The sequence below is a fragment of the Crassostrea angulata genome, chromosome 4 (assembly GCF_025612915.1).
Source record: "Crassostrea angulata isolate pt1a10 chromosome 4, ASM2561291v2, whole genome shotgun sequence".
In the NCBI taxonomy this organism is placed as follows: domain Eukaryota; kingdom Metazoa; phylum Mollusca; class Bivalvia; order Ostreida; family Ostreidae; genus Magallana; species Magallana angulata.
In genome coordinates this window covers 47,075,285-47,098,650 of record NC_069114.1, presented here as the reverse complement: position 1 = coordinate 47,098,650, position 23,366 = coordinate 47,075,285, and the positions used below count along the sequence as shown (strand labels likewise).

Sequence of the window (23,366 nt, the reverse complement as noted above, 5' to 3'; positions counted from 1 at the left end):
CTTAAGGTGGCTCGACACACCAATGCATTATTTGATGGATCGATGAAGAATTCTCTTTGAGAAATGATTATTCAAAAATGACACCTATATCGGCCTCTGATTATTTTATATGAATTTTTTCTGTATTTTTTTTATAGAAACCGGAAACATCGTTTTAGCTGCGAACAAGATATATTAGAGCTAAAGAATTGTTATCAATTAATGCACAATACAATTATCTATAAATACATATCAAAAACGGCCAGATAAACTTTTAAATATTTTTGTAAAAAAATATTTATGAAAATGAAAAAAAAGGATTGTAGATATTTTTTAAATCTATGGATAAAAACTGCAGATAAACTGTTACTCGCATTTAACAATTGCTGTACAATCATATTTCAACAAGAAATTGAAACCAAATAGTGAAATTAAAGTATAAATGGAAAATTTTAAAATCGAACCGATCCCGATTGTAATTAAACTGATCCCGAACGAAATCACATAAAGTTAGAATGAATCAGAATTTTGCAAAAATTTCAGGTTGTTTAGCTGTAAAATGGTTTCGTCATTTACTAACTTTATAATTTATATAAATTACTTAGAAAAAAACTGCAGTTTATTTGTAAAATTTCAATTTTAAAATAATTCTGATCGGGATCAGTTTTTTTTCAATCGGGATCGGTTCAAATTTGATAAATAGCAATTTTTCCGAAATATCTCATTTTCATTTCAATTTCTTTGTAAAATGTCGTTGTTTAGTAAATAGTTTATGTGACTATATGTTATTTTTAAAAATTTATCCATAGATTAAAAAGATATTAAAGAATTACAATTTTGATTTTCAGAAATATTTTTTTAATTAAAAAATTAAACACTTGACCAAACGATCTTTGGCATGAATTTATTTATAATTATATTACACATTAATTGACAACAAGTTTTAAGCTCTAATAAATTCTGTTTGTCTGCAAAACAGTTTTTCCTATTTCACTGAAAAAATACAAAAAAATTCGTATAAAATAACTGAAAGCCGATATTGATCTCTGTTTTGTGGAATCATGTTTCAACAAAGATTCTCTATCGATCCATAAAATAAAATTTTGGTGTGTCGAGGAACCTTAACGTACTGATATTAACTGGTAGTGTAGAAAGGAAGAAAAAAAGATTGAATTATCATTTGATTAGAGGTATACAGATCAATTTTTTAAATGCATCTATCACATCTGGCTGAAAACACTTTTTTTTCCATATACAAATATAGAAATTTATAAGTTTCATCCTGATAAATAGAAGAATTTGAAAATTACGAAATGAAATAAATAAATGAAATTTTCCACATTTCGTAACTGATATGATTGATTTCATCGATAGCACAAGTAAAATAAGAGAACACTGATTGAAATCAATTAACAGTGTTAAAACATCAAATAATTAAATTGGTATTTCTTTGCAGAAGCTGAATATGATTGGCAAATTTTTGTGAACGATATTAGACCTTTGTGATATTTTAATTAAAAAGTAAAACACTTAATATGGCCAAATTAATGATTATTGAGGAAACAGCCAGAGCCGTTGAAATATTTGTGTCTGCATTGTTTCTACGACAGATTGTACTTACTTTAAGTATGCTGTTTATTTTGTCCTTGACATTGTTTAAAATATTAAGCAATGCAAAGGAAACATTTTTTTGATCTAATTTTTCTCTTCCACGAGTGTGACATCATTTCCACTGGCAGCTTAAAAAAATCCAAAAGCCCTGAGCTAAATTCAACCAAGATTTAAGTGTTCATGGTATTTAGCACAGGTCAAGGTCTCAAGTTACAACCAGAGGTCAAGGTCAATGCACTGTTTATAACTATTGAAAGTTAAATGGAAATCAGTCACCCCGACAACAAGACAAATAAATTTACTTATTTCATATAGTAAATATATTATACTAGGTGAACACTTTAAAAAACTTTGGTTAAGTGTATACTTGGGTATTAAAAACACAATACAATACAACTCAATATGTAATATTTATTATAATTTGTTTCAATAAAAACAAAATAGATTGACATATACATGTACATGTATGTCACAGCACAATGAAACAGATGTCAATAAATAAATAATTGGGCACTTAACATTTCTCAAGACAATTTGGAATGAGAAGGGCCCATGACTGAAACTATTGCTAATAAATATGATGTGGAGATGCATAGAGAATCAAATCCTACATGATTTCATTTAACATGGACATGAATTCATAAAAACACAGCTGCATAGTATTTCTTCAAAGATAAAAGCATCTAACAAGACTTCACAAGTCCAACCAGTGAGTAAATTGCCATACAATGCATACTGAAGATGAAAGATTACATTAACAGTTTGCAAGATTTTTCAACAAACATATAACAGATTTTTTTGATGCCCACAATTTTGTTTTGATAATCAATGAAAGAGCACTTTCAATCAAGCATCGAATGTCATCATTAACGACAGTGATAAGAATAAGAAATTGCAAAAATCCACTTTAAAAATATGAAGCTGAAGATGTAAACTATAGCAAGGAGGAACAACTTTTGGGGAAAGAGGGTTTGTGCCTTTGTCTGGCTCCTGAAGATCTCGATACATGTATAAATCTAGCAATGAAAGGATGTGTCTTCCTCAAATGTAAGGAAAACAAAACTGATTGTTCTATCTATCACAGTGACAATAACACCTACAGCTGTCGATGAAGAGGGAGACAGTTGCCATGGAGACTACTGTGCTAAGTAAAATTCAAATGTACTGAATGACCAATCTTTAGCTTAATGTAGATGTCTTTACACTTTGCAAAATTCTAATAATGAATTCATAACATTACCTGAGGAATATATTTACCATTTTATATTTTACATGATAATTTTGTAAAAAAAAAAAAAATAAGCATTTCTTTGTTCCAAATAAGAAGAAGTATACATGTTTGGAATAAAAAATAAGGTCATTCTTCACTATTTTTAACCAAATGGATGAACATTTATTCTCCTGATGAATTTGAAAGGATTTTGTTTTAATACTGCATTCTGGGAATCGTGTATCCCTCTCACACTCATCTGTTGTATCCAGTTTTAATAACCCAGGTTACTGGGTATTTGTTATATCTATCCTGTGTTAATAGCCCAGGTTATTTGATGAAAAGTCATAGATATCATCCTCCTTGTTGTTAGAATCTAAGAACTGGGCATTATTGGACTGCTGAACCCTCTTCAGCTCCTGCTGAATCAAATCTTCATCATCGGGCTCAAAATCATCCTCATATTGTCTGAAACACAGAGATAAAAACAGTAACACACCACTGGAAATGTGAATTGTTTCTGAAATGTTTCAAATCTTGAAAATGAAAAACTATGAACAAATATTATTAAAAGTTTAATTTCTGCAAACTATTATGTTTTTTGCAGAAATGTTATGTAGATTAATATTCAGTGAACAGGTTATGTCTGGCTCCCAAGAGAAGTTGAAGTGTAGTACAGTTTGTATTACGCTAATAGAGTTAATTTTACAATAACTACTGGTAATTATGAAGGACTTTGGATTGTGGTAAGAAATGTTGTGCCTGCCACACATTAAATGTAATTACATTTCCTCTTGGTCGTTGGATCCTTCTTCTGCCACCAGGATTTCGTATTCCTCCGCTGCGTACTTCTCCCAGTCAGAGGGCTCGGACACATCACTGTCAAAGTCCTAAAAATAACACTCAAATCATCAAAAAAACGCATCAAACGAGCCCCTGTTTCTACTTCTTTGTGTACATGTACATCTATGATGAATACAGTAAATTCCTTATTTTATGCAAGCACTTATTTCCACAATAAATGCCAAACTTTTATATGTCACAAAATTAAAAGCAATATCTAAAATGTTTGTTTTAATGTATATTTTATTAATTTTCACACTAAATTAATCACGTCATCAGTATATTAAGGATTCCTACTTACCCGTGCATTGGCAAAAGGATCTCGTTGTTCATGATCCAAGAATTTGTCCAGGTTGAAAAATGTGTCAAAGAAGATATTGGCCATCTTGCAGTTTTTGAGATCAGCAAGTGTAATTTTACCCGAAACTTTCGGTCTGACTAGATCAAGCATCTGAAAATAATCATAACAATTCCAATGTCATAAGAATGTCATAAGAATCTGAGTGCACTAAAAAATGTTTTAAGAAAACATGTAAAAATCAGAAACAAAAGTTTTACTACTCCTAGTCCTAGGAAATATCATAAATCTATTTGAATACATGTATCACATTTAAAACTCATCAAAACTGTTATTTCTGGCACTCAATTTACTGTACATCGTCTGTAACAAATATTTACCTGGCATAGACAATCTTCAAAAGGTAACTTCTCTATCCCCAAGGATTCCATCTTCTGCATCTGTTCATCATAGAAATATTCCATTTCATACATGGATATGACACCATCTCCATCCAAATCCATACACCGAAACCAGTACTCAATGCTTAAAGGAACAAAACAGCAGGATTAATTGTCAACACAAGTTCTTGGGACCAATACTTGATGCTTAAAGGAACAAAACAGGGGATAAATTGTCAGCACAAGTTCTTGGAACCAATACTCAATGCTTATAGGAACAAGAATGGAAGATTAATTGTCAGCTAGTGTTGGCACTAATTTTCAAATAAAATTTCAAAGGATAAATACATATCAAAATTAAATATCTATTCTTTTCAACATAAAATGGATCTCCTGGCAATTCCATTCTGTATTGTTAAGATGCCAGCATAAGGTTAATCTTCTACACACAAACAGTAATGTGAATTCAGTGAGAGAACAGACTGCCTGTGTCAAATAAACCCTACCTTGTTGGATGTTTCTTGTCCTCCTCAGACATCAGAAACCACACAAACTCGGGGTAACTCATTCTTCCCTCCTTTAGACTACTGCCTCTGAAATATAATAATGCTTTCTGTTATCAATGAGTTATTTAAAATAACATGTAAAAGCAACAATGCATTTTCAGGCCAATTTCAGTTCATAGTTTTCTAGATGCTTGAAGGTAACCAACTCATCTACACATTAAGTAGATATCGCACAAAATTCAAAGCTAGGTTTCAAACAAAACAGCAAATTAAAATTGCACCATCTTTCCAAACAAAATTCGTGTTTGACTTTGATTGTAAACTGACTGTAACAAACAAATTCCTTACTTGATGACTGATCCGGAAAATATCCTGTCTATCACTTTGGCAGATATAGCTGCAAAAGGAAATATAAAGGATGCATCCAATGAAATTCAGTTTTAAATATGTTACATCACTAATTTTTATTATTTATCAATAATCATCATTAACAATGATATTTTGTCAGTAGTTCTGGAAGGATAATAAAACACATCTACAATCTTTGCATGCCCCTTCAAAACAATACTCTTTGTTCATACATGTTCAAATTGATATTCCTTAAATGGAATTTTAGTATTAGAGGACAGCTTTAATAGACAGTGTCCCAATTTGAGAACTTGGATGTTGAAACTCAAAATAGAATCAGGATTATCAGTGAACAGATTACAAAGGTTTCAGAAAAGGCATGTAAGTACTGTAGATTTCTATTTAAACATGAGGAATTATTATCCGACATGTAAAATCGCAAAGCACATCTAGTGAATTTCCAAATCTCACTTTAATATAAACTAAATGAAAATATGTTAAATTTGGTATTCGTGATTTTTATATTCTCCTGATTTAATGCAAAACAGTGGAATAAAGTACTCACATAAAATAAGGAATCAATAGTACATGTACTTGGATACAAAGATTTATTTAAAACGTGTGTACCGTAAAGATAATTATTACCTAATCAAAGGGATTTTGTTGTTTTATTCAAATTAAATATTTGCGTCTATTTTGAACTGCCGGTCAATAGACTGCAATCTATTAGACCGCCGGTCAATAGACTGCGATCTATTGGACCGCCGGTCAATAGACTGCGATCTATTGGACCGACAACGTATTTCAGAACGCGGGTATGTTAATGTTACATCCTTTCGATAGTTCTCAGGGAATGTTCCTTTACATAGACGCTGTTTTTAGTACTTGGTGAAACCAAATTCAATGTTATCAAAATGGAGTATCAAATAATCAACAGTTTTAAAGCTTTATATAAGATAAAAGACTATTTAAAATCTAATGGGTTGAAGACTCCCCCTTCTTTGTGTAAACTAATATTAAATTGAGATATTGTAGTGCATGCAACAGGTTTTGTGATTGTAAAAGATGAAAAAAAAATCTGAGTATATTGCATAATGGCACGAAAATCATCTGCAATATGCAAATTGTAAACCCCGAAAACTAAAAAAGGAATTAGGTAATAAAACAATTATTTAATGCTTGAACAGTCAATAGACCATAATTTTTTCCCTTGGTGCAGGGAACAGCTCAGTATGATCTATTGCCCTCGGCCGTTGGCCTCGGGCAATAGATCATACTGAACTGTTCCCTGCACCTCGGGAAAAATATTCTGGTCTATTGACTGCTCAAGCATTAAATAATTGTATATTAATGCATTTTCAGGCCCTATTCATGTTGTTGCTTAAACGATGTAATTTTTAACACTAGAGACATGATCAGCATTTGTATTACAGATAAATCATATTCTGGAGGCCTGAGATGTGAGCTCCAGAGATCGTTCATGTATGAATACCGTGGTCATTGTGCCTGGCTAGGTCCTCTCGGCTGATGTATAGATCATGGTCTTTATCCAGCTCCCAGAACTTGCAGTATATCACATAGAAATGTTCATAAGAAAAGAAATCCATAATCTGATTGATATCATCCTCTTGTTCCAACACACACAGCGTCTGAAAAGTTAATTGGATACCAGGTACATGTTTATTGCATTTCCATTGGTTAAAGACATCATCATATAACCAAAATAACCTGGCTTCCACCCTGTCCAGTTACATAATCATTAGTATAAACCAAGAGAATCTACATGATTTAATCAAAGGCTTACAGGTATTTGTCCTTCATGTACCTGTATGGGATTTACTAGAATATGAACTCCAAAAGGTCCTTCATGTACAAGTATACCAGTATGTATAGGACTTACTAGTACATTACCCTAGAGATCTTATATCTATCTATAAATGTACAAGTACCCCTACTGACCCTACATATACCGGTATCTGTATTCAAATTACTGATACATGTATCCCTAGAGAACCTATATATGTCAGTATAGATACATGTACACTGTGGATCTAAAATGCAAAATTTAAGGACTTATCTGTACACCTAACCCCAATATAGATCTTACATCGACCAGTAAAGGACTTATTGGTTCATGTAAATGTACTTCTCTGTATCCTATATCAATAACAGCTAAGAAGAACATACCTGAAGAAAACTACTTTTCCTGAGCTCGCTGATGGTGACTCTCCCTGACCAAGACCTGTTGACACTGTAGAAAATGCGGGCTATCACCTGAAACACAACAACTCTACTCATCAATGCTCACGGTCACAGTCTTTTACTAGCCGCAAGTTTATTCTACAAAATTACATGAAAATTGCATGAAATACTCTCATACTGAGATCACTGCCTAAATTTGGTTATAACACCAAGTAATGTTTGTCATTACTTTGTGAATTTATACGATAAGGACAAGAATATCAATTCAATAGATAATAGTATTTGTCAAAATGAGTTTCATAAGAATACAGTTGTCAATCTTTATTTACATCTTTATTATCTTATTTACACATATCTAAAAAGAATATAGAGATACTATAACAATAACAACGTACAGTGTTGATATATCGTGAGTGGAATTCTGGGGCTTCTTGGAGAAACGTCAATCCTGGATGAGAATCAACAATGTCCTGTGTAAAGAAAAAGGCCACATTAGTCTTGTATTCTTGTAAAGAATTTACAGCTGCACTTTATTAAGAGCACTAATGAATGAAAAATATATATACATCAACATCAATGGATACCTCTTCTCATTTATTACAAAAATTGTCCTTTAGGCTAAAGTTGACTGTAAACAGAGAAATTCACAACCCTATTTTATTTTTAGCACAGTCCCCCCTCCCCACACCAAGATTTAAAATTCAAAACAGATCAAATTTAAAATGGTACAATATCTGTTTAAACAAGACTGTGTTCTGGCTAGTTTAAATTAGGAGGAATCTTGTATACTGTAATTTTGATTGGGCAAAAAATCTCAAGAGCAAATCATGAAAACCCAAACTCCAATAAAATGAAGACCGACATAGAGAAGATTGTGCTTTAAGAATGATATCCTTACATAATTCCATGGAAAAATTATCACAGATATTCCAAACTATAAGGGCAGTATTTTTTGAAAAGAAATTTTTTCCCCCAAAATAACTACATGTAAGATAGGTAAATGTATATATTGAATATAATTGGTTAATATCTAATGTTTATAATTCTGAATTAGGAAATTGAAGTATCCTTAAAAACTGATTTCTCTTTAATTTTACTTATCATTATTGTCTGAGAAATGATCACAGCATGCTTCCTGCAGAGAACAGTTTTTTACAGACCCCAATCACTTCATTACAACAGAATCCGACCTGAATAAGAATGAAGAAGTCGTCCTCCTCTAGGTAGTTACAGTCGGGTTTGGCCGCCAACTTCACGAATCGAGCCGCTTCATCATGGCAAGGAAGAAATACTCTGACAATCAAACAAGAATTCATTATTAGTACCCTTTGTTCATCCATGTACAACTTCTACTCTGCCAAATTGCCAGGTTTCAATCATTAACAATTATAGATTTATGAATTCTGATAGATGGACAGTAGGTGGTATATCCTGTAAAAGAATACTTTGTTTGGATATGTACTTGTGTATAGAATCTTCATCTTACATTTTTTCGTGACTTACAGTAATTTTATTATATAGCTTACAATTATTGTATTATTTTGTTGCAGTATCATTAATTATCACTGGTTTCCATTTAATTCATGTATTTATCATATTTGGGGGGAAAATCATAAAATATAGAGAAATGTATCATTATTTCCAATGACATTCACAATAAATAAATACACCTTAAGTATTTCTATACTGCCCCCATATTTGGTCACAGAATAAATTAATTTTGCAGAAAATGCAGCTTAATAAATTCAACTTTTACAACATGCTTGTCAAGTAGGGTCTTTGATTCAATTTACAGTTATAGAAAGTTGACTGGAGGGGGGACCAAGACAGCATGCAGGCTAATATATACCAGTCAAACATAGTCATAAAGGAGAAAGAGATACATATCCAATTACCCTAGTCATTTACATGCCCCGATAGGTATTTTTCATTTTTATCAGGTATTTTACCTTTTCCACATGGCAGTGAAGCTGTCTTTGGTGATGTAGCCCTGCTTCTCCCCACCACTGCCATGGAACAACAGGGCTTTCCAGTACATTGGAAGGTCACATGCCTGAAATAGACCATATGGTAATATAGTAGGTCAATTGAAGAAAAAAATATCATTTTGTAAACCATATTTGTACAAAAATAATTTTTGACAGTTATTTTCAGGGAAATGTAAAATTGGCTCCCCTCCATTGTATTTAAGTGTTTCTTTCGAACTAAATCCATCCATTTTAATGAACTGAATTAAAGTTGAACTTTTACCTTGATAACTGACCTTGAACACTTACAGACTTAAAATTGACCTCTAACCTCTCACTTCACTAATTATGAGGTCTAAATATTGTACTGTTCATCATGATCATGTTCATATCCCCAAAGTTAACGTTTCAAGCCCACAGATACACCAAAATCAAAACCCTCTTTTTATAGTCAAATTCTCATTAAAATCATATTTGGGACAAACTATATGAACAGAACTTTAACAGTTGCAAAAATGTTTCTAAATACAAACTAGGCAGCTTTGAAGAAATATCTAGATTAAATCATCTTGTACAACTAACTGTGAACTACTCATTGGGAATAATCTCTGATAAATTTGACTGGAAACTACTTAGTGTAAAATATTTGGTTAAACGAATCAGAAAAGATCTCTGGGTGACACAGGGGACACGCAAGGATCTGTACTAGTCTCCAGAATCAAACTTCCTCAAACATTACACATTACACCTACAGAAGACACAATTGTTACGTACTGTGACCTCACACCCCTCAGTCAGGGCACTGGTCATGGCAGAGAGCCACTGCTTCCATTAGTACAGAGTAAATATTGATGATTGATTGCATTATATTACCAGAAACACCAACAAAATCCTGACTCAAGGTATGTCAACACTTTGCCAGTAACTTACTCTGACTCTACCGTACATATAAATCTCAGTAAGGATAATTCAAATGCCTAAATGTATTTCTTCATTCTGTATCAAATGGTTACATTGAATCTTGGGTGGAATGGGGGGTGGGGGGGGGGGGATGGGGGGGGGGGGTTGTATGGGCAGAAATCTAATCCCATCATATATGATACATGTAGTATCTGTCCAATAATGAGGTACCAAGTTCCAGATAACACACACAGTGAAATATTTTACATATGGTCTTTTTTTATCACATATACCTTAATATATATCAATATTCCTTATAAAATTATCAACTTAAATTTTTTTCCCTTATTAATACCTTATAAAATTTACTAATGCATCTATAATGTAACCACCTTACAGCTATCTTAATGAGAAGAGTATATAGTGTGTACTCAGATGGTCCCAGGTCTCATAATTAGGTGGTCCACTACTACAGCCCTCTGATCCTTATACAACACTTATCAATTAGACAACTCCTACCTTAGTAATGCTCTTCATATGTTGTTTGTACGCCTTCCCATCTTCCAGTTTGCCGATTTCTTGTAAGGCCTTTTGGAGATGTTCGTCTCTATTAGAATTTATCACAGGTTTGCCATACGGATAATAGAACTGAGGCACTTTGACATTATTGAGATTGTTACTAATCTGGGCTTTGTTTTCTCTCCGTTTTGCTTTTTCTGTCTCTCTCCCCCCACTAACAGAAGTCTGAACACTAGAAGTCCCAGTCTGAAAGGATATCACATTTTTGTTGTTTTCTTTTTCACTTTCCACCAGAGTTTCGTTTAACGGTGTGGAATCTATGTGATCTTGTGATAATGTTACTTTTTTACTCGTGTCCTTGGAAGAATTTGGTAAATTTATCTGAAACAAAAATAACAGTTTACAAATACATGTGCATTAAACAGATTGACTGGTTTATTTTCTTTCATTTCTCAATTTATATGGCATCACCAGTTCATAGCACCAGTGCATGTTTTCTATAAGACAACATATGTTTTTATGCTTTTTCATGTGTTGCTGCGTACGTGAAGCAAAATGGATTCATTCTTTTGCTCAAAACAGCCTCATAGAATCCAAGGCTTAAAAAAACATAGTTCTCAAAAGACTAGCAATTAACTCACAAATGTAGTGAAACCTTTTACATTAATTATCACAATGCTGCTCAGATAATACAAAGCAGAAGTGGCTCATTATCTACTGAATCATAAAGCATGGAAAACAACAGGGTTCTCAGTACACAGTAATAATCTAGGAATATGACAGTGACATCATAGTTCATGAAGTATGTCACTTCAAAATGTATATATTCTAAAAATAAAATGTTAGTTGATATATGAGTCTATATACATATGAACTACTGTACCTGTTTTGATTTGTTTGATGATTAAGTTAGGATCTACAGGTAATTAATCTCTCTCTCTCTCTCTCTCTCTCTCTCTCTCTCTCTCTCTCTCTCTCTCTCTCTCTCTCTCTCTCTCTCTCTCTCTCTCTCATATCAAACTATTCAAGATATTCAAGCAGATGATATCTTTCAGACCAAAACATTTTACAGAGAAACTCCCTTTTTCTCATTGAACCCAATCCTCCACTGATTTGCATGCATCTATAGGAATAAAAATGATAGGGGGGAAAAAGCCAACATAAGAGCCATTTCTTGATAATAAAGATTAAGAAAAACATCAGTGCTATATCATTGATAATGAGATAGAGACACAATACTACTCATTACATGCTGTGGGTTGCTGTGGGGGGCGTAGGTGGCTGGCCGAGTGGGTGAGACCTTTGCCACAGGTATATGACCACTCTGCTGACTGCCCTTCCGTCTGCTGTAGCTCTGAGGAAACGGGAAAGAAACGGGAGTACACCTCCCAAAATGAATAGCACCACACTTGGACCCCCATCCTTTAGAATCACTCCTGAAGTCACACTTTTCACAGTGATGAAGAGCTCTCTTCCATTTCAGCTCGATCCTACAGTTATAATACAGCGTTACACGGGAACACACCACCTGAAACTCGGCGCAGTTCTTGGCCATCATTCTGCTGCTGTAGTTGGGAGGCAGTACTTGAACACTTCCTGCTTAGACCTCTCAAAGTCTGTCTGTTCCATATCCTCTCACAGAATTCACTCCCAAAAGTCCTTCAAACTGTGGTACGTTACTTCATCAACAGAATCCCACCTTCACATTATGTATAAGATATCCAGAAGATGCTACCTCTTCACCAGGTGTGGGAGCCCCTACTGATACACACGCAGCCACCTATCTGGCTAATTACTCCCTCTGATTATCATAACGAATATATCTGTAGTAAGAGCCAAAGATTGTAGGTACCAGGCTAAAAGGTTTCCAACACAACTATTGGCATGGGGATAAGCTTGTGAGATTTGACCCCATCCAATCTAGCATCAGGTTCAGCAGACACAGGGATGTGTAAATACCATCTGAAGATGTGCACTGGGGGAAGGAGAGCTAGGAATGTGGAAGAAGCACCACTGCGTAATGTACACTGTGTGTGTACGTCTGTGCTTCTGATCATCTAGCACACAACAAATACCTGAGCTACATACACGTCTTGTGTAGTACCTATGTAGAGCTAATGTTTTTCTCCTGGTCATTTCATGGTTCACTGGCTGTTCAGTCACACAACTTGTCATCTGGCCTCCATATACAGCCCCCTTGTCTACAAGGCTTTATCAGATTTCATATCGGGGATACTGTTTCCAAATTTTCCAATAATAAATCACTCCATACAAATATTTTACAAGGCGTGTAAATTAATTTCCTATTACATGTGTGCATCTATGTGTATTATTTAACCAAGTGCATGGAGTTTACTGAGATTTTCAGATATGCTGCCAAGATAAGACATAGTTTAAATGTCACTTCTGTTAAATAAAAAAGAAAATGAAGAGATACAGCTGAGAATAATTACAAATTTGGTATATTTTTAAAAATTTCATACATTTTTGAAATTAAATATTGTGAAACAAATTTTAAATTGTGTATTAGTTAGTTAACAGGTAAATTCTTGTCAATGATAGAAATAAACAGCACAAAACAGCTAGACATCAGGGCTCCAAATTACAGCTGCTTTAAAGATTAAATAAAAGGATAAATGTCTAAAAGACATGCATCTAAATAGAGTCCTTTTTAAAGATTCAACTTGACAAGTTAAAGAAATTAGTGCAAACTGGGAAAAACTGTGCACATGTAAATAATCAAATACACATGAAACCAATTGTATGTTAACTTCACATGGAAATAAACCTCAGAATAATGAATGGCTAGATCCAGTCGAGATGGGGGAGAAATATGCGTGAACACATCAGCCTTTGAATGAAGTTCTTAACTTATTCCACCTCAAGTCTGACAAATTGCAATCCACATAATTCATTTTCATTCAACCGTTCACACATTTCACAAGCTTATCATCACAAAATTACTAATTAATGTAACAAAAAAAAAAAATTAGGATAAAAGGGTGAGATACTGTAAAATAGTATCTATTATTTATAAAAGACTTTTCATAGATGAAGATGCCATATCAGGTACCAATTACCTGTACATGTAAGTAAAGTACCGGTATATGGAATCCACTTGGTCAAAGCTATATATACAATACTTATAGACAATATATGTAAGCCGTAAACTAAAAATATTTTCTTGAATGTGTGGTTTTAATTCTTTTTAAATCATACAATCAGTAGGTTTTTTTTTTTTTTTTTTTTTTTTTTTTTTTTTTTTGCCATTTAAAATTTTTTCACATAGACATTCATACACACACTCATACAATCTCAACAAGAATATACAATAAAGAGCTTGAGGAATATAGTTGATACAATGTACAGAAAAGAAATTCTACTCTTGAAAAATATTTCTCCACAAAGTCCATCTTTTGTCAAAAAAAATAATACAATCAATAGGTACATCCCAACTATTATAGGAGTTGCATCAATTAACAAGGCCAGGGGGATTTTGCCATTTTTTTTTTTTGTACCTTCGATCAAACAAGAGTTTTAATCAAAATGAATTTAAATATATGCTAAACAGTAAACTAAATGCTCCTTTTTTAAAACACACTTAACTACATTTACCACATTTGGTCATAAAAATTTCTTAAAGATTTATCATTATACATATTACAATAATAGACTATATACTGAAAAAAAATCATTCAATCAATATAATTATTGGAAACACTCTGAGCATTGTTACACTTTGATACTACACTTTGATCTTAACCAAAAGGCCGAGAAGCGAAGAGGAAAATGACATTTTAATATTAACAAATATAATATTATTATGTATTTTATTATAAATGAAAACAAACTTCTGTTGTAAATAATTTTTCTACTTTTTTTAAATAAAGAAATCACATTTAATTTGATAGATTGGATTCAGTTAACTCTACAAGTTTTCTCAGAATATAGATGTCAGTCAGAGTTATCTCCCTTTCACTACTAATTTTCATGTGTAATTCAGGGTGTTCTTAACATAGAGATTCAATTGGTGTCGTAAATTTACTTTTTCACAATGACTTTATAACTATAGCAGCATATTCCCATAGGTTTAAATATACATCATACCTTGCATTCATTAAACAAAAGGAATCTTTAAAAAACATCAAAATATATCAATTCAGATAATAAAAAAAGATGTTGTAAAGTAAACTTACCCTTGGTGATCCATTGTTGGCCTTGTTTTTGTTGGACAAAGCTCTCCTTGGACTTCGAGGGTTCGGAAGTTTTGTGGAATTTGGGGAGTAAGGAGGTGAACTTGGGCGTAACCGTGGCGACTGTTTACTGGACGATTTTGGGGACGTCAGATGCTGGAGAGTAATGCTCTCTCCTTGACAGAGCTGTCTCAGGTTCTCTTTTAAATTTAGCTGTGTTTCCGGGTCACTCAACCAACGAGCAAACAGCTCATCCACTTTGCTTTTTAGAAGAGGTTTTAATGCCATTGCAGTTTGTTTTCATACCCTGTTCAAAAAAGAAAACTGTAAGACAAAATGCAGAGACAAGTTGTGAAGAGGGATTCAAGCAAATAATTGTCTATTACATGGACAACTTTTTTTACTTTGTAGCTCCACCCCCCCCCCCCCCCCAATCTGTTAAAAAAAAAATTCATATAGTCACAAAACTAAGTCCATAAGGACTTCAAACCCTTCTATAGCATCTAAAAAGATATCTATTTCTTGTCTGCACATTTTATGGAGATATCAAAACTGATTTTAACCTGTGAATCAAGGTTCTATGGTGACTTGACCTAAAGGATGATCAAATTCTTTGCTATACTGTAAAAGTGGTTACTTACACTGGTGGTCAAGTACGCGTGTTCCATGGTTAAACAATACGCATGGGTATATGAATACGCGGATGAGTGATTCACAACACTAAAGTTTTTAGTTTTTTACCATAGGTGCAGGGGTATTTTACGCGGGTTTAAGCTAACCATGTAAGTAGCGTAAATACCCGGTACCCACTTTTACAGCAACATGTTCTGCTTACAGCAGTATTACTTCATTGAATTGTTTCTTTTTAAAAAGCAAAGGGGACCAACAAGAGTAATATCAGTTGTTGTTGCATTTAAAGTAAATATGATACAACTATAACAACACCACAATTAATGTAATAATCTGCAAGAACTTGTATGACTGGTGTTGATTTGATTTACAGTCTCCCTAACAAATTCACATGACACATCCTATTGGAATGATATATCAATGATTGATACCTTAATGGAAGATGATTGATGTACCTGCAATAATTCATCAATTTTTTCTCCACATTGACACCATTACTATTATATTTGATTGTACATGTCATTGGTGAAGTACCTTAACCCAATATTTTGTATTCTGTTCACAGTGTCAGTGATTTTTCTTGTGTCATTGCAAGTCTTGAAAAGATAATGTATAGCTGGACAATAACTCAAATGACTTGCTGTATATGTGAGTAAAATAATTCAACTGTGTTCAAATCTTTCAAAAGAGTGACAATGACTAAATAGTTGCCTAGTGAGGCTACAATATATAGCAGATTAATACTGAGGGTAGAAAAAAATCCAATTTCCTCAGTTTGTAACTAATTGCAGTCATTTTAAGTTGTAGAAAATAAAACAAATCCATACTTAGTGTATTTCATTCAGACTATATACATACTAAAGTATGTATAAATATTTTGTCCGGTTCTAAACCTGGTTAAATATGATGAAATACTGATCCCAATTTATGGTTAAACACTGATTATGTACATGTATGTTTGAAAGAGCACAGAATATTTTGGAAAGTAAATGAGGTTTTCTTTCTTTGTATTTCTCTCAATCAACATTTTGTAATACTAACGTACAATCTATATATATTTATTCATGTATTGTTTGACTACAACGGATAATAAGACTCTGTGATACAGAGTGCATACAGATGAAACTTAATGTGTATTCAAATGGGGGAAAATGTACATTACTACTTACTAACTGACTTGTGCTGATTCTCTCTGATTGTTTTAATTCAATGTAAATTTTTTGAAATTCAAGGAATTTCCCCTTCTTCAATTCTCAATGGAAAAGAAATTCATTAAAGTGAAAGACCCTGAGAAAACAGCTTTTTTCTAAAGAACTATATATGATATAAGTCGAATTTGGCCCCCATAATTCGCCATTTTTTAAAGTGCTTCAGGTACATTAAATTGTTGTGTTATTTTTTAGAAGAGTTGATATCAAATATGTTTTTCACACCCATTTATTTGATTTATTTGAAGTCACTGGCAGTATATGACGCGAGGAGTGACGCTATTTTTATAAATCAATCAAAATTAGTCATTATTTGACATTTTTTTTTTTTTTTTTGAATGGGAAATATAGAGCCAAGCTTTGAACAAGAACAATTTTTTTGTCACTTATAAGTACTGAAAAGATACATTTTTTGTGAAAATATTTTGCTTGTTAATGCTTTTGCTAAATGTTTTCTTAAAGAAAAACTGCTTGAAAACCAGCTGTTTTATGCTAAAAATGTGAAAATGGCAGGAAAAGGTCAACTTTATGATGTCATATTTTTAAAATATGGGCTCTTCATTTAAAATGAAAATTATGAAAAAACTTCAAATGTATATTTGTATATAGAAAACAAAAAATTATAGTATAATAATGATGTTCATTTAAGGGGGCCATTTTAGGCTCAAACTAAATATAGTCCTTTGATATAAAAAGATCATTTTAGGATCTTCACCAATTCTGTAATTTAAAAAGTTTACAATAAATGAATTCTAAAACAAAATGGTTGTCAAATGTCCACATGTTCACACTGTCAAGGTTTTGGGATTATGGAACTCCATAAAAATATAAAATTTGTGGAAGTAGATGATTGGGAAATATGGCAAATGGGCAAGCAGTATTGTTAGCCATGTTTGCTATCAATTTATTTTTAAGACAAAATTCTAATTTGTAAACTTTAAAACTATGAAAAACACACTGACCTACTTTTTATATTGTCTTTATTAAAATCAATTAGGATTCAGATCTCAGTCCTGATGAATTCTTTCAATAACAGTATGTTCAGCATGCAGTACAGTATGTGTACACTAAGCACTTGACATTTTCAAAATTTTAGACCAAAACAAGAAGATAAAAACTTTTGCTCCTTTAAGCTGGCCTGAGTGCTTGGGGTACAAGACCGCACAGATATGGCTCTGACGAAATGCATAGCCATATGCTGCAATAGGCATTGTCCCTTGGTGCCCTATGTGGTCGGGTCAACAAAATTGTTCTCACTCTTCTATATAAAATACTATCCTTCCACTAACTACATACAATTGTATATAGAATACAAATATATATGTGGGGCTGTATATAATGTGTTTGTTATATAAATTGTATCCATAATAACACATTGCTTTGAGGGATTGTGGACTTGCAAATAAATGTATACTCTTGCATATGTGTATGACAACTTGATGTGTGTTATATCAAATGTACCTCCCAAATGTATACCACAGTGTTGAACTATAGATTACTTCGCTGGTCTGACGACAATGGTATCATAAGCGATGCGCAGTTTGGGTTTAAGCCAGGTCATAGTACCACAGATGCCATTTTTGCACTTACTAGTTTAGTATCTTTATATTTGAAAAAGAAAAAGAAATTATATTGTTGTTTTGTTGATTACAGAAAAGCGTTTGATAGTGTGAATAGAAACAAGTTATTATACAAACTTGCTACAAATGGAGTCACGGGAAAGTTGTTAAGTATTATTAAGCATATTTATTGTGAGTTAAAATCATGTGTCAGATATAAGTCTGAACTGTCAAATTATTTTTCGTCAACAACTGGACTTATGCAAGGAGAGGCTTTGTCGCCTTTTCTTTTTTCATTATATATTAATGATTTTGAAATGGATCTTATTCGAAAGTGTTGTGAACCTGTTGACTTCAGAGACCTTTCGCTTTTTCTTTTAATGTATGCTGATGATACTGTGTTAATAGCTAATTCAAGGGAGAGTCTACAGGGTATGTTGAATCAATTGTATCAATTTAGTAATGATTGGAATATTGGTGTGAACACAGATAAAACAAAAATAGTTGTTTTTCGACATGCGGGTAGAATGTGTAAAAATGATTTTTGGACCTATGACCAAAAGCATGTTGAGGTTGTTAATTGTTTCAATTATTTAGGAATCAATTTGAATTTTAATGGGAATTTTAATGTTACACAGAAAACAATTGCAATGCAGGGTAGGAAATGTATGTTTGGTATTCTAAAACTATGTAATGAAACTTATTTAAATATTGAGACTAAATTAAGCATTTTTGACACCTATGTATCTAGCGTTCTTAACTATGGCTCCGAGATATGGGGTTTTCATTCTGGTGATGAAATATAACGAGTTCACACAAATTTTTGTAAAAGAATTTTGAAAGTTAAAAAATGTACGTCAAACTTTATGATTTATTCAGAGTTAGGTCGTCTACCTATGAGTATTATACGTAAATTGCGTATCATTAAGTATTGGTTGAAATTGATTAAAACAGAAAATTGTATATTACGCAATGTATATGAGGAAATGGTCTCACAGTTGATACCAAATACATGGTGTTTTAATGTCAGAGAATTATTAGTATCTCTGGGTATGCATGAAGTCTGGCTTTCACAAAATGTGGCTAACACTAATGTTTTCTTAAAAATTGTAAAGCAGAGGTTATCTGATTTTTTTATTCAGGAAAGAGACGCATTTTTCGAGTCATCCTCTAAATGTTTATTGTACAAGTATCTGCCTGACACTTTTTCGTTACAATTTTATTTGAGTAAAAATATTCCGGAAAACCTTGTTGTCCTTTTAACAAAATATAGACTGTCATCGCATATGCTTTTGGTAGAGCAAGGCCGTTATAATGGAACTGTCAGATCGATGCGTATCTGTAAATATTGTAATTTAGGTGAAGTCGAGGATGAATTCCATTTCATACTTATCTGTCCATTTTATAAAAGTCTACGGGTATTGTATTTAAAAAAATATTACTGGTCTCGTCCTTCAATGTTTAAGTTAGTTCAACTCCTTGCCATTCATAATCGCAAACAATTGTGCCATCTCGCAATGTTTCTGCGTGAGGCAGGTAAAAAACGGGATGTCGGATAACTAGTACATCCAACTGATGTATTATTACTATCACTATTATTATTAATATTACTATTATTATCATTATTATAATCATTTGATTTATTGATTTATAGGGTCTCTCCTCCTATGAATGTACATGTATGAATAATATTTTTTTAGAATATTGTTTAACGTCAATAGCGAACTGTTTGATTTTGATTGGATAGAGTGTAGCATTATATATCTATAATTATGTACATATGTTTCAACAGCTTATAATTCATTTGAATTTAGCCAATAAACAATACCTCCCATTGTATCTTACTATGCTTACTTAACAGTACAATATTTATATATTTCATCCATTATTTGTTATAATCATGTTGTTTTATTGTTATAATGCATATGCCCCCAAGGGCCCTTGATTGGTGAATAAACATTAAACATTATTAAACTTACAGAAGGAATATCAAATTGTAGCATGCATTACCATGGAGTATGTAGCAAATGTTTTTCATACCAATTAAAGAGATTGAAAATTAAAAGCTAGAAGAAATGATTATTACTTGGCATTACTTAGCTCTGAAAATACCCAGATGTCATAGTGTTAGAAAGAAACCAATATATAAGGCACGGAGTTAATCAGAGTTATGTTAACCAAGCGTTCAAAGAATAGACCGTCACCGGTTCTGACAACTACCGGGTATACGTTTCTAAAAATCAAACTCCTCTCTACAGACAGACAGAGGTAAAACAAATGTGCATAGTCATCATGAAACGGATTAATCAGTGTTAATAGAGATAACTATCAAAATCTTTCAAAATGGCAAATAAAAGGGCATAACATAATTTTGTCTGTACATACTGTATTTTAGTTGTTTAATGTATTTGACGAATAAAAGTTATGTCGTCTGCATCAAAGAATCCCACTGTTATGAATGCATACTGCACACATACACAATTAACAAAAAGTAATTCTATGTTACACTTAACCATTAAGAAAAAATTACAGAGGTTAAAATGGAAAGTAAATACACGCCCACGATTAATCAAAATTGTCAGGCAGAACGTTTCAATTGGAGAAAACAATACATGCCTTTGTGGAATGTGCATAGATAACTCCTTATTTTCATCTGTTAAAAATCCCTCGTTTAAGATATTTTGCTCAGGATCTTAATAAATAAACATTCTTCACATATACACTTCCTCGAAAACACAAAAATACATAAACGAGAGCATAAATATGTTCAATGTTACTTACAAACAAGTAGGGTCTTGCCGTTGCAGTTTTACAAAATATGAAACCGGATGTACCATCACGGCTAATATAATATGGCTAAAACCAGTGACGGAAGTGTTAAAATATCCGGAGTGAACGGAACTTTTATTCCAACCCGCATTTTCGTAAGAATTCCATGTAAATTATTGCTCTCTGTAAGTATTTATACATCTTGTACATGAGGCTTTATTGGGTGTGTACGTTAAACAATCCTGCCATACTCCATAATTATTCTACCGTGTCGATTAGTCCAATCTAATCAATGCCCACCATAAAAAAGGCAATATCGATAGAAAGAGGACATCACCCAGACAGCATTTTGATAACTGGGTAAACTGTTTGGCGAAATTATATACGAAAATGCGGGTTGGAATAAATAATCTCAAAAGATTCCTTCCGTTTTCATACAAAATCTTATTAACAATGACGGACAAGAGGGTACCAGGCCTAGGTCTGTGAAATCCCGTGCACCCAGGATGTTAAAACGACAAACGTACATATCTTATAAAGAAATCTTACATTTGAAGGTGTGCATCAGTACATGTACATTACAGAACTGCATTCTCCAACAAGTGATACATAAATGATTTTTACTGTGTACTTTCTTCCTTTGTTTTATTTCTAAGTTTATTTCGCAACATTATGTACAGCGTGATCTCAAACAATCTCCAAAGCGCCATGTTATGGGACATCATGAATACAGGACATGAACATTATTTATTTTTGGTGAATAAATTTCATCGTTTGACAATGATTAGAAAAGTTAAATGTATTTGTGGAAACCAAGAATTTGGTTCGTTATTGGTCTATAAACTCCACTTTAAAAAATCAGCAATAAAAATGATTGAAAATTTATCTTTATAATAAGAGTACTTTAAGGATGAAGTACAGACCCATTCATACCTTAATTAATTCTGCAACTGAGTGCAGTAAGTGGTAAAGGTTTTGGCATAAAACATTGTGCAGCTTAATTTTGAAACCTGTCATGTTTTGCTTCAAGTGTGTGTGTGTGTGTGGGGGGGGGGGGGGTCCTTCAAGTGTGTGTGTGGGGGGGGGGGGGGGGGGGGGTCTCACACCTTATACGCACCTGTCTTTTTCCTACAAATGAAATATGCTATATATTCATTATGAGAATTCTTACGATACATAATGTGGACCATGTTGATAGCTTTGGCTCTCTCTCTCTAGCGATGCATTTCCATTCTGATCACGCTGATCCGTGGAATCCAGACATCTGTCCATCATATTGACACTGATTAACACGCTATCAATATCATATTTCAGACATTACTCTTCCTTTCTTCTTTGATAAAAAAATTCCATAGAAGACATCTATAACATAAGTCATTACATTTAAAAAAGCATTTTTATGTAGCCTTTCGGTCTATGATATGAACAAAAACGGTATCAAATTCAGCAACTTTTCAGTTCCCAATAAGAAAACTATCACATTTTTTTTATCTGTAGATTATATTATCAGTTAATTTTGATTTTAGAAACAATTTAAGAAACCGCCGACAGGAAGGAATATGATAAAATAGCTAACCGACATGAAGAATGAACTATCAAACAATAAAGCACATCTCCCAGAAATAAATATCAAAAGATAGAAAACCGATCGACTTAAGCAAATATCAAAGGATAACACACCGATATAAAGGATATCAAAAGATGACACACTAACAGGAAGGAATATCATAGGATGACACACCGACATAAAATGTAAATATATCCCAATACATGACACACCGATAGGAAGGAATATCAAATGGATGACACACTGACAAGAAGGAATATCTTAGGATGACATACTAACAGAAAGTAATATCTTATGATAACACACCAATATAAAGGATATCAAAGGATGACACACCAATAGGAGGGATATCAAAGGATGACACACTGATATGAAGGATATCAAAGGATGAGACATTTTAAAACAGGAATGATATTAGATCAAGGATGACACACCAACAGGAAGGAATATCAAATGATAACACACTGACAGGAAGGATATCAAAGGATGACACGCTAACTGCAATGATATCAAATTAAGGATGACACACAGACAGTAAGGATATCAAAGGATGCCAAGCCGACAGGAAGAATATCAAAGGATGACAAAGGACATCAAAGAATGACACACTAACAGGAAGGAATATCGAATGATATCAAAGAAGGACATCAAAGGATAGCACACTGACAGGAAGGATA

At 32.9% G+C, this 23,366-nt stretch overlaps 1 protein-coding gene across 3 annotated transcripts; it reads right to left on the bottom strand.

Annotated features, from left to right (window-relative positions):
* Positions 1–1,987: 1,987 nt before the first annotated feature.
* On the bottom strand, positions 1,988–21,241 carry LOC128180979 (serine/threonine-protein phosphatase 2A regulatory subunit B'' subunit beta-like). 3 transcript variants are annotated; one of them, XM_052849197.1, is made up of 15 exons: positions 21,135–21,197; positions 20,970–21,045; positions 14,960–15,263; positions 10,764–11,144; positions 9,327–9,430; positions 8,568–8,670; positions 7,773–7,847; positions 7,363–7,449; positions 6,668–6,824; positions 5,176–5,224; positions 4,828–4,914; positions 4,322–4,466; positions 3,945–4,094; positions 3,587–3,690; positions 1,988–3,268 (listed from the first exon to the last, which is right to left on the bottom strand). In XM_052849197.1, exons 3-15 carry the CDS (start codon positions 15,242–15,244, stop codon positions 3,118–3,120), a joined length of 1,878 nt encoding a protein of 625 aa, XP_052705157.1. In that variant the 5' UTR covers positions 15,245–15,263; positions 20,970–21,045; positions 21,135–21,197; the 3' UTR covers positions 1,988–3,117. The 3 variants fall into 3 exon arrangements, with proteins under 3 accessions (XP_052705157.1, XP_052705158.1, XP_052705156.1); XM_052849198.1 differs by lacking the exon at positions 20,970–21,045 and having other exon boundaries at positions 21,135–21,241; XM_052849196.1 differs by lacking the exons at positions 14,960–15,263; positions 20,970–21,045; positions 21,135–21,197 and adding an exon at positions 12,013–13,176.
* Between the last annotated feature and the right edge of the window lie 2,125 nt (positions 21,242–23,366).